General features: G+C 36.7%; 1 protein-coding gene and 1 pseudogene across 1 annotated transcript; both read left to right on the top strand.

Annotated features, from left to right (window-relative positions):
* Positions 1-25: 25 nt before the first annotated feature.
* LOC136258978 (EEF1A lysine methyltransferase 1-like) lies at positions 26-3,879 on the top strand. The gene is made up of 3 exons (XM_066052372.1): positions 26-224; positions 368-450; positions 3,245-3,879. The coding sequence occupies exons 1-3, from the start codon at positions 87-89 to the stop codon at positions 3,648-3,650; spliced, it is 627 nt and encodes a 208-aa protein (XP_065908444.1). The 5' UTR covers positions 26-86; the 3' UTR covers positions 3,651-3,879.
* Positions 3,880-7,718: 3,839 nt separating this feature from the next.
* Positions 7,719-11,418, top strand: LOC136258036 (EEF1A lysine methyltransferase 1-like; annotated as a pseudogene).
* Positions 11,419-13,706: the final 2,288 nt, after the last annotated feature.

Raw genomic sequence — 13,706 nt, 5'->3', positions numbered from 1 at the left:
AACAACAATATTCCCATATCGCGGTCAATGACGCAGTCAACACGTGACAATTAAAGACCACAATTGTTTAAATGTTGTGACGTGATATGGAGGGTGAGCGGGAGAGCGATGAAGACGATGTCCCGCAGTTATCTGAACACGCCATGGCCGCCTTAATGGAGTTTTATGCTGAACAACAATCGGCAGACACGTTTGAACATACTTCCGTGGTTAAGGAGAATTGGGTAAGAATTTTAAATATTTGAAATAAACCTACAAATTTACAATTAGATCATAACGTGATCTGAATTTTATGGTATGCATGGAATTTGGTGCCCGCCAAATTGGCAATTGTAATGAATGTGTTCTTCCTCTACATGTTATACAGCAGTTGAGTCAGTTTTGGTATGATGAAACCACTACTGTAACACTAGCAAATGAAGCACTGAGAGTAGCTGGTGATAATGGAAGGTATATCATTACCCCACTACATGTTGTCATATTATATGGTGATGTGTATAATACACTGTAGTGGATACATTGTACACACACATACTAGACATGCCATATGACACACACTGTATACTACACATTCCGTTTATGCACACACACACACTCACGGACTACAGCCATGCTATGTGTTCCCAAAACATTAAATTTTGTTATTCTATTATTTATTTAGCGTTACCATTACATAACATCTTAAATTTTATTTCTCAAAGTTAATTGTTTCCAAGAGTTAACAAATGGGACTATTTTTAATTTATTTTTCAACTATGTTTTAGCAGTAACCTTTACCAATAATATAACATTCATGACATAGTGGGCTACCAAGAAGGCAGTACCACTGGTCCACTCCTTGATGTGTGGTGACTATTGTGTGGTGAACTAGTATAGTAGTAATGTGTTGTTTATTGTAACTTCTTGTTGTGATGAAAAGTGTCATGTGTCTGATGATAATGTTCTGACAAAGACAACCTTCTCTGTTCTCTCCCTTGTTTTCTGTTTCTTCATATCATTATGGCTTAAAGTATGCATGGAGGAGGCACACTCAGCAATTTCCGTAGTTCTCTCGACCCCATTAAATTATCGATTATTATAATGGACATCTTGATAATCAGGACACTTTTCCACAGTTCCATTTATTAGTGTGGGTATACGTTTAGATATCAGGACACCATTTACTGGAATTAATATATATATATATATGTTAACTTCCCAAGCAGGTGCTGGTTCCAGCGTTTTCTCTTGCTTCATCTCAAGCTTGGGAAAGGGGACAGAATAAGGATGTATAAGAGTGCTGTGTGTGGGGGGGATGTAGTCAGACAGGAACAATGTCAAAATACATACAAGAGTTAATTTCATACCTAATGTTCTGTGCAGAAGTCTTCACTTCCAGATCTAGACATCATATTTACATACTGCTTATCCATTTGTAAGCGCATCTGCAAAGGATAGTTTATCATGCTACAGAGCATATGTTGTTTTACACATGCAGTTGAAATCTAATGCAGATTCACTTAATCTCACAGGCCAGACTCATTGGTGCCTGAGCCTTATACTGGAAGCCATGATCTGATAAATGTGGCCTACATGACTAACATACCAGCTGAATATCTATGATTATATCACATTAGAGCATGCATGGTTTATAGTACTCTGTATAGCATGTCTCTTCCATGCACTTGAGAAGGTAGTAACTGGAAGTGAAGACTGCTGCACTTATTCTCAGCTGCTGCACTTGCCAAATTACACATGTCATGTATTGCAGTTGTCGTTGGCATATATTTAAACTTTGCTTATTATTCAAGGGGGGCCAAGTGCCTTCCCCCTCCCTTCCTTCAATGAAATCCTGAAAACTGTTTATGTGCCAGTATGGGTGTGCAGTGAGACAGTCCATTACAAAGGTATTCAGTATAGTGTACTCCACCATTAACCCCTAGTGTAGTATTAGTGTGTGACAGCTTATATGGTAGTGAGCATCAGAGGGAGATGTCATTGACTGCATACTGACTTCACAAGATGTCATATTTGAAATTGTTAATTCCATGACTTAAATAAGGTCATCATTTACTGTACTATGACATGTAGTGTAGTGATTCCATCTTGTAGGCAGTAACATTACATGTTTGACCCCTACTATAACAAGTGTCTTAATACGTAAACTGCTTTTGAATTCCTATGTTGGCATAACATCAAACAGCCAGTCATCGTCCTAATGGAACTATAGATATACGGCTCTTAATAGGAATTGGAAACAGCTTCATGTACCTAAAATAGCCTTGTTTCGAATGGGCATGTGGTTCCCGTAATTTACACCGCATACTAAATTTATTGGTCATTGGTGGAGTTTTGCAGGTTTTATGAGTGGAGTTAGAACCCGTTAGTGGAGTGTGCCATTATACTACTAGTTTTGTTCAACTACTTGGACATTAGATTAATGCTTAAAAGACAAATAGTTTTGTTAGACAACAACCATACAGAGTTACAAGAACAGAAACACGAGGGTATTCAGCACTGAGCAAAGTTGTAACTAATGAAATATGCAGTGTGTAAACCAGGTGTGTGACTTACAAACTGTTCTGTTCAATTCTAATGACCATAGGTGTTCTAAAAAGCCATGTATCGTTGATACCAGGAAGTGTGTGCAGAGGCTACAAGAAACAGAAACGTACTTTGGTGTAGAAGCTATACTGAAACGACAAGATATAACAAGTTTCTTCTGTGGGAAAGGCTACTTAGTGGCTTCCACCAAAGCAACTTGTATCACTTAACCTTACAGAACTTTCATATTATACAAAACCTACAGTAATAAGTCTACAGTAAGAAGAAATGTTAGTGTTTTTGTGATCTTCAAAGTAGTAGCAAGCAAAACACACCTTGTATCTAACCAGTGACGTCAAATGTACAAGTAGTGTACTGGGTGTGTGATGCCATTTCCAATCCCTAGTAAGAGTCATGTATCTATGATAAAACATTCTGTAAAGGTAAGAAGACAGCTATAGATCTGTATTCAGTAGTTAGCCAGGTGTGATCTCAATGTCTAGTTGCTTGTGTAATTCTTTGAAACCAGTCAATTTAGCTGGCTCCAATTTATACAAATTCATTATGCACATTACACACACACTCACACTCTTAAAGACAATGTTATTTAAAAACTGATGAGTTAATGAGTGTCAGATGTCATGCTAGTTTTACTACAGCTTTGATATTGTATGTGTTGTATGTGTAATATCCCTGTGTTGTGTATTCCACCTTCTTATAGTATTGCTTGTATATCCTGCCCCACACTTTATGTGAAGTTGAAGGAGATAAAACCGCCTGGTTGTGTTTTAACATTGCTGGAGTACGATCAACGTTTCGAGTGTCACAGTGACTTTGTGTTTTATGATTATAATGAACCTTTGAAATTACCTGATAGTTTACAAGCTAATTTGTTTGATGTGGTTGTTGTAGACCCACCATTCTTGTCAGAGGAGTGTTTAACAAAGGCAGCAATGACAACGAAACATCTTGCTAAAGATAAAATAATTTTATGTACAGGAGCTGTCATGGAAGATGTAGCAAAGCAAGTTTTAGATGTCACACCGTGTAACTTTGTGCCAAAGCATGCGAATAATTTAGCAAATGAATTTCGCTGTTATCTCAACTACAAGAGTGACCTTTTGTAGACTTTGATATTTAATAATTATTCACTGTTAGGAGAAATGAATTTGAAATCTTTTGTGACTCGGTACAATTAACCTGATTTGGAGAAGAGTCTTGTTATAAAGAAGTGATGAATTTCACAAGACACTGTTAGTTGAATGCACAAATGTTATCTTGTATTGACTACATTTGATGTTCTTGTAAGATAAGTGAATTGTGAATACCAGTAATATGTGTGACATTGTAACTTTACACTATGGAGTGGTTTGTGGTGGGCTAACAGGTGGTCTGTTGTAGTCAGTGAAACCACTTCTTATCACCTCTCAATAAGGACAGTATCTACAGTGTGTACACTGGAACCTAACACTACTAAATGATTATATTCTAGACACTTAGCGTTCCTTAGTAGATAAACTGACCTGAGAAATCAGGACACCTTGGTAACCAGCTGGATACTATCTGTAGTTGGTCCCAAGGTATCCATATTACACTTTGTTAAATGTGGACACCTGAGGGCACCTACCTATTGTGTTCCAGATGATCTGCATGATGATCTCCTAAAGCACATTTAGAAGTAGGATAAAAAGAGTTTTCTCGCTTGTAAATCTTGGTCCCTCCCAAGGTGTCCACAACGAATGCCATTAACCTCTTTTGCAGAATAGTAAATTTTAGAGCCTTTGGCAAATATTCGCAAGTCTACCAATTTTCCTTTGTAGTTATATGAATATAATTGTCAATTGCCACAAACAGCCCCACTAAAGGGTATATAACACTACTAATTAGAGAACAATTAGTCTCAAACAGTTCAATATAAAGCTGAAGCATCTTCATCAAATGGTAACTTCATGGTCTCATCTGTACACACATATTAGACCCCCTGATATCAGGACACCTTGATGCCCATACTAAATAGTTTGAGATATTAATTCATGTCCATACTGATTGTCACACTTCAGGTTGGTCCCAGAATAGGTGGGACTGCACCATATAGATCTTTGTAGTGTTGTTTTAATACAGGTTTTTATTTTAGTTTAGTTTTAGTACCAGTAGGGAAAAAAACAATGATTCAGCAATTACTATAGTACATTCTACACACATCACAAAGAGCTGGTTACTATGCATACCTACAAATGTCATGTAGTATAGAATTCATTTATTGATGTATCTCACTAGAACACAAAGATAATGTATCAGATAGAAAGTACATGCACTTATCCTATCAGTGTAGTAGTGATTAACATCTCATTGGTGTGGCAGCCATACAAGAGCTCTTACAGTTATCAAATTAAGACACTTTCAAAATATCAACACACCTGTCCTAAGTCATTTAGTCACTTGTGTATGGAATGTGTACAATGTTGTTGATAAACATTATCATTTTATTAGTAATCCAAACAATGAGTTTGTGTACCTAGTCTGTGACCTCATTATGATGTAATCATTGAAATGAACATCTCGTTTTGTACTTCCATTAACTGATGGTGAAACTGTTATGTGTTTGTTTTGTTAATTGTTTTGATATTGTTTACACTTCAACTGATCATGATAGTATCGTGTACGGCACACTACACATGTGAAAGTAGTTCTCACCATTTCTACTGCTGAAATAACATTATTTTAAAACAACAAATACGCAAAGCAAAGACAATGGCAGACATACGAAATACAGCTATTGCTGCCAACACTGAGATTCCTGTGCAACTCTCAAACACTTGAGGTAAATCCTCTTGGGACAGGGTTAGTAACCTGCAGGAGGTCTCACAGAGAGAGGTTGTGGAACCCAGAATTCCACAATGACCGAACACGGCTAAACGAGTTTGTCCCGGTAAACACCAGGTACCCATTGATGTTAAAGCTGGATGGCCATGAGCTGCTTCCCCAGATGACACCAGGCCCCAATATATAGCTCTCTCTCTCTCTCTCTCTCTCTCTCTCTCTCTCTCTATCTCTCTCTCTCTCTCTCCTCTCTCTCTCTCTCTCTCTCGTCTCTCTCTCTCTCTCTCTCTCTCTCTCTCCTCTCTCTCTCTCTCTCTCATCTCTCTCTCTCTCTCTCTCTCTCTCTCTCTCTCTCCTCTCTCTCTCTCTCTCCTCTCCTTCTCTCTCTCTCTCTCTCTCTCTCCTTCTCTCTCTCTCTCTCTCTCTCTCTCTCTCCTCTCTCTCTCTCTCTCTCTCTCTCTCTCTCTCTCTCTCTCTCTCTCTCTCTCTCTCTCTCTCTCTCTCTCTCGCTCTCTCTCTCTCTCTCTCTCTCTCTCTCTCTCTCTCTCTCTCTCTCTCTCTCTCTCTCTCTCTCTCTCTCTCTCTCTCTCTCTCTCTCTCTCTCTCTCTCTCTCTCTCTCTCTCTCACACACACGCAATACCAATAATTATTAGCCTATTACAGAGAGAGATGGTTGATGATGATACAGGTCCCAGAAACACATGGAGTCGCACAGCCATACAGTTGCAAGCCTTCCAATGATTGAGTAATTTGACATAATTATGAAAATTTTAGATAGAAATTTTTGATAGTCAAAAATCCCAAAAGAAATAAAATAAATTGGACAGTAGACAGTATTCGATTGATTATTTTTTAAACATATGCAACTGAGAGGGGCATAGCACAATTTACAGTCAATTATTTCAAAGGAAACTGCAATAATTCACAGAATGAGATATTCATATAATAGGTATATAATATTATATAGCAGAAATAAGTTGTTCCATGAAATCATATTAACATGTTATCAGACAATAGTCTACAAGTTATTGAAGATCCAGAGACAGTGATCATTTTAGTATCAATGATTGGGGAAGTTTTTCAATAAACCAAAATTATTACAAACATTCTGTACTATTTAAACTATCGTCTATATATGTAGTGATGAGTATAGGGGATTTCACCAGTTGCACTACATTAATTGAGAGTTCTATAAATAGGTTTAAGCACTTTAGGAGGTTGAAATAGTTCACTGTTGATATACTATACTATTCTCATTTTGCTACTTATAGTAAACAACTTTCTGTAAATTAATTAAAGACCAATATGTAAAACAAATTCAGAATTTCTGTACATATAGTCCTATAAAGTGGCTTGGTGTGAATCACGAATATTATTACAGCTGTTTGAAATGCATGCACTGCTGCAATATGTCCTGTTGGTGTCTGTCGGTTATATTATCTTCTGGATGTAGATCATAACTAGTGATGGAGGATGTTTCCATTGTCTTGCATGATATTTATCATCTGAAAGTTAGCATTATGTAGTTTGGTATGTATCGGTAGCTTGGCTATAAGCAATATTGCTTTACAGTGTCCATGAGCAAGTTTCATTAAAAAGTATTTTACAATGACTTTGTTCAGTGTTTTGAAGGTTTGTGTCTCAGTGAAGGCTATAGACAAGATAAACCACATCAAAGATGTGTCACTAACCAAAATTGTTATCAAACCCACCATTTAGAAACATCAAAGTGATTGACAGGAACTTGTCAAAGCTATTAGATAATGACACATGTAATTTGGAAATTCCTTGATAGCAAAATAATTTTATCAAAGGATGTACCAAGTTCTCCTGTTAAAAATATTCAAAAGTGATTTCTATACAGGACTTTTAAAATAGATTGACTACAAATAATGGTTTAGAATTGTAATAATCTAGAATTTCTGCACTGTTGACCATTACTCCGCAATGATACACAGCATCGTGAATCTGGTCAGGAAAAAAAAAACATTCCATTTTAGGGATCATCCATAATTTTCTTGCATTTTCACAAACATACAATGTAGCTAGAGAGCATTCTTTTTTGCTTATTTACCCAAGAACGTATGCTATTAAAGTGTTGATGCTATAAATATTGTTTGCACACTGGAATCTGTATGTAGTTGCCCTGCATTAACACAAAAATTAATAATGTTGATTTATCAGCAGCTCCTGTCAGACTTCAGCTGTGATCATGACTCAGCTTCCACTTTTTCTAGCTAATAACTAAATACAAGTGCTGAATTATTATGAACTATTTCTTTATATGGATTTTACTACCAGGTTAACATTTTAAAAGCACACAGGTGAATTTCCCCTCCTCCCTCTCTCCATCTCCTAGTTATTGACATTATCTTATGACCATAAAAAAACAACAACTCACTTCACAAATTTCCTCCTTCCAGTCTACCAAATACTCCAGAATGATCATGGAAATTTATCAGTCTCTTGTTGCCACTGACACAATGACAAATACTCTTACACTGATACTTCTTATTCACATTAGATGCCCTTGCAGTCCTTCATTATGGTATATGACTTTAAGCAGATGAGTAGTTTAGACACCCAGAGTAAGTGTTATCATAGAAGTTGGCAGGTGTCTAACTTTTGTGTAGGAAACTCCTTTGAAATTTAGATTTTAATCTCAACAGGATTCCAGAACGAAACACAACGTTAATATTACACACATGAGAAACAGCAGTCCAACAATAATATAAGACTTTGCAACAAGAGCCACGTGCACCTAGTTATAAAAAGAAAGTTTTTTAGAGAGATTGGGATATTCTAATAGAGCAGTCAAGTAGTTCGTGTCTAATAGAGCGTTCATAGTTCAAAAAGGCTATTACATACTGATTTTATATTAGCCATGGCAATCCATTGAACTGTTTTAAAAGGTTCATGGTCTATCATCAGCTGGGAACTGCACTTGCATTGGTAACTCAGTACTACGCATACGTACTATTGGAAAACACCTTTGAAAATCTTGGCCATGCCCCTGGGCCTCTACATGTTATACAGCAGTTGAGTCAGTTTTGGTATGATGAAACCACTACTGTAACACTAGCAAATGAAGCACTGAGAGTAGCTGGTGATAATGGAAGGTATATCATTACCCCACTACATGTTGTCATATTATATGGTGATGTGTATAATACACTGTAGTGGATACATTGTACACACACATACTAGACATGCCATAATTATGACACACGTACTGTATAATACACACACACACACACACACACACACACACACACACACACACACACACACACACACACACACACACACACACACACACACACACACACACACACACACACACACACACACACACCACGGACTACATTGCACCTACAGCTCATGCTTATGTGTTCCCAAAAACATTGTTATTCTATTATTTAGTATTACCATTACATAACATCTTAAATTTTATTTCTCAAAGTTAATTGTTTCCAAGAGTTAACAAATGGGACTATTTCTAATTTATTTTTCACTATGTTTTAGCAGTAACCTTTACCAATAATATAACATTCATGACATAGTGGGCTACCAAGAAGGCAGTACCACTGGTCCACTCCTTGATGTGTGGTGACTATTGTGTGGTGTACTAGTATAGTAGTATAGTAGTAATGTGTAACTTCTTGTGATGAGAAGTGTCATGTGTCTGATGATAAGTTCTGTTCTTTCCATTGTTTTCTGCTCCTTCATACCATTATGGCTTAGGAAGGAGGCACACTTAGCTATTTTGTAGCTTTGTCTGGCCTCAATAGATTACCAATACAATAGAACATTATTACAGGGACATTTTGATAATCAGGATACTTGTCCACAGTCCCATTTATTAACGTGGGTACATTTAGAAATCATGACACCATTTATACTCATATGATTAAGTACTTGTTACTTCAGGATGATCCCAAGTAGGCGCCAGTTCAAGCATTTCCTCTTGCTTCATCTCAAGGTTGGGGAGGGGGACAAAATAAGGCTTTATAAGAGTGTTGTGCATATGGTGGGTTGGGGTATAAAAATCTGTGAGCATATACTGGTAGTTTGAAAAGGCGGGTGTAATTGGACAGGGACATTGTCAAAACACTTATACTACAGTTAATTTTCATACCTATCATTTTGTCATACCACTGGTAAGTGCATGTACAAAGTTAGGTTATCATGCTACATGGTACTACAGAGTGTATACTGTTTTACACATGCTAATTTACATTCAGCTGGAATGCCCCGACTTAATATCACATGACAGATCCTAAATAGAGTCTCGTAAGTGCCTGGGAAGTCATGATCTGCTAAATGTGGCCTGCTAGACTAACATACCAACTGAATATCTATGATTATATTATTCTGCATTAGAGCATGTATGGCTTATCTATGATTGCTGTTGTCTGTAACATGCTAGCTTATCCTCACATGTCATGTATATATATGTTATTGGTATATCTGAAACTTGTAGTTAAAATATTCAAGAGGGGCCAAATTCTTTCCCCTCCCTCTCTTAAATGAAATCCTGAACACTGTTTATGTGCCAGTATGGATGTGCAGTGAGACAGTCCATTACAAAGGTATTTAGTATACTGTACTCCACCATTAACCCCCTAGTGTGGTATTAGTGTGTGAGAGCTGTGGGCATCAGAGGGAGATGTCATTGACTGCATACTTCACAAGATGTCATATTTGGAATTGTCAATTCCATGACTTAAATAAGATCATCATTTGTGACCGGATTTGCGAAAAGGTACCTTTTTCACACACAAAATGTGACCCATTTTTTTAACTTTAAAGCTTCATAACTTTTTGATCATGGCATATAATTGCTTAAACTTTTCAATGAATCTAGCTACAGTATCTGGCTACATTGTGATGCTAAGAGCAAGTTAATCAGCATAAGGAGTCACATGTTATATCGTTTTGTTTGCTGCTATGTCAAATGTGTGGAAAAGGTACCTTTTTGCAAATCCGGTCACATTTACTGTACTATGACATGTGGTGTAGTGATTCCATTTTGTAGGCAGTAACATTACATGTTTGACCCCTACTATAACAAGTGCCTTAACATGTAAACGGCTTTTGAATTCCTATATTGGCATAACATCAAACATGTAGTCATCATCCTATGGAACGTTATGTAAAGGTAAGAAGACAGTTATAGATCCTGTCAGAAATTATCCAGGTGTAATCTCAATGTCTAGTTGCTTGTGTAATTTCTTTGAAGCCAGTCAATTTTGCTGGCTCCAATTTATACGAATTCATATACACATCACACACACACACACAGTCACATTTAAATGACAATGTTATTAAAAAACTGATGAGTTAATGAGTGTCAGATGTCATGCTAGTTTTACTACAGCTTTGATATTGTAGGTGTTGTATGTGTAATATCCCTGTGTTGTGTATTCCACCTTCTTATAGTATTGCTTGTATATCCTGCCCCACACTTTATGTGAAGTTGAAGGAGATAAAACCTCCTGGTTGTGTTTAACGCTGCTGGAGTACGATCAACGCTTCGAGTGTCATAGTGACTTTGTGTTTTATGATTACAAAGAACCTTTGAAATTACCTGAAAGTTTACAAGCTAATTTGTTTGATGTGGTTGTTGTAGACCCACCACTCTTGTCAGAGGAGTGTTTACCAAAAGCAGCAATGACAACGAAACATCTTATTAAAGATAAAATAATTTTATGTACAGGAGCTGTCATGGAAAATGTAGCAAAGCAAGTTTTAGATGTCAAACCGTGTAACTTTGTGCCAAAGCATGTAAATATTTTAGCAAATGAATTTTGCTGTTATCTCAACTACAAGAGTGATCATTTGTAGATTTTGATATTTGATAATTATTCAATGTCAGAAGAAATGAATTCAGTTGAATTCCTTTGTGACTTGGTGTAACCTGATTTGGAGAAGAGCCTTGTTATAAAGAAGTGATGAATTTCACAAGACACTGTTAGTTGAATGCGCAAAGTGTTATCATGTACTGACTGCATTTGATGTTCTTGTAAGATAATGTGAATACCAGTAATATGTGTACATGTGATATGGTAACTTTACACTATGGAGTGGTTTTTGGTGGGTTGTTAACAGGTGGTCTGTTTTAGTCAGTGAAACCACTTCTTATCACCTCTCAATAGAGAACGATATCTATGGTGTGTACACTGGAACCTGAGACTATTAAATGAGTGTATTCTAGACACTTATTATTCTGTATTCCTTAGTGGATAAACTGACCTGGGAAATCTTGATAACCAGGATACTATCGGTAGTTGGCCCCAAGGTATCCATATTACACTTTCGTTAAATGTGGACACCTGAGGGTACCTACATAAGTTCCAGATTAGTTACAGATGATCTGCATGATGATCTACTAAAGGACATTTAGAAGTAGGGTCAAAAGAATTTTCTCATTTGTAAATCTTGGTCCCAAGGTGTCCACAACGAATGCCATTAATCTCTTTTGCAGAATAGTAAATTTTGAGAGCCTTTGGCAAATGTTCGCAAGTCTACCAAATCTCCTTTGTAGTTATATGAATATAATTGTCAATTGCCACAAATAGCCCCTCTAAAGGATATTATAACACAACTAATAAGAGAACAATTAGTCTCAAACATTTCAATATAAAGCTGATGCGTCTTCATCAAATGGGAACTTTGATAATACATAGTCTCATTTGTACGCACATTTAGACCCCCTGAAATCAGGACACCTTGATACTCTTACTAAATAGTTTGAGACATGTTCATACTGATTGTCAACTTTTTTTCTAACACTTCAGGTTGGTCCCAGAATCGGTGGGACTGCACCGTAAAGATCTTTGTAATGTTGTTTTAATACAGGTTTTAGTTTAGCCTTAGTACCAGTAAGACAAAACATTATTACTACAATACATTCTATACACATCACAAAGAACTGGTTACTATGCATACCTACAAATGTCATGTAGTATAAAATTCATTTATTGATGTATCTCACTAGAACACAAAGATAATGTATCAGATAGAAAGTACATACACTTATCCTATCAGTGTAGTAGGAATTAACATCCCACCAGTGTGGCAGCCATACAAGAGCTCGTACAGTTATCAAATTAAGACACTTTCAAAATATCAACACACCTGTCCTAAGTCATTTAGTCACTTGTGTATGGAATGTGTACAATGTTGTTGATAAACATTATCATTTTATTAGTAATCCAAACAATGAGTTGTGTACCTAGTCTATACGATGTAATCACTGAATATAGTAATGAACATCTCGTTTGTACATTCCATCAACTGATGATGAAACTGGTGTGCATTGTTTGTTGATATTGTTTACAATTCAATTGATCATGATAATATCATGTATGGCTTCATTATCTGACCCAGCTAACAAATTATTAGACACAGTTTTCATACTGTAATACTATGCACATGTCAAGTAGGTCCCAACATTTCTACTGCCGAGATGACAGCATTTTAAAACAACAAATACACAAAGCAAAGCCAATGGCAGACATGCGAAACACAGCTATTTCCATCAACACTGAGATTCCTGTGCAACACTCAGACACTTGAGGTAAATCCTCCTGGGACAGGGTCAGTAGCCTGCAGGAGGACTACCCAGGCCTCATGGTGAGAGGTCGTGGAACACAAAATTCCACAATGACCATGCAAACACTGCTAAACGAGTTTGTCCCAGTAAACACCAGGTACCCATTGATGTTAAAGCTGGATGGCCATGAGCTGTTTCCCCAGATGACACCAGGCCCCCAATATATAGCAGATGTGAGTAAAGTTTCTTGCTCAATGAAACAATAACAACACTAAATTGGCATCACATTTCAATTACCAGCCAATACTCTAGTCACTTGGTTATGCTGCCTCTCTCACACACGGACACTTGCACGTACGTACCAATGTTAGCCTATTACAGAGAGTGCATGATGGTTGATGATAACACAGGTTCCAGAAACACATGGAGTCACACAGCCATACAGTTGCAAGCCTTCTGATGATTGAGTAATTTGACAATAAATGAAATACTTATTGAAAATTTAAGAAATTTTAGATAGTCAAATATCCCAAAAAAGTTTTTGGGCAGTAGACACTAGACAGCATTTGATTGATCAAATTATTTTTAAACCTGTGCAACTGAGAGGGGCATAACACAATTACAGTCAATTATTTCAAAGGAAACTGCAATAATTCACAGAATAAGATATTCATATAGTATAGCAGAAATAAGTTGTTCCATGAAATCATACTAACATGCTACTAGACAATAGTTATTGAAGATCCAGAGACAGTGATCATGTTAGTATCAATGATTGGGGAAGTTTTCCAATAAACCAAAATT

Source organism: Dysidea avara, chromosome 6, assembly GCF_963678975.1.
Source record: "Dysidea avara chromosome 6, odDysAvar1.4, whole genome shotgun sequence".
NCBI lineage: Eukaryota > Metazoa > Porifera > Demospongiae > Dictyoceratida > Dysideidae > Dysidea > Dysidea avara.
This window is presented reverse-complemented; position numbering and strand designations above follow the sequence as displayed.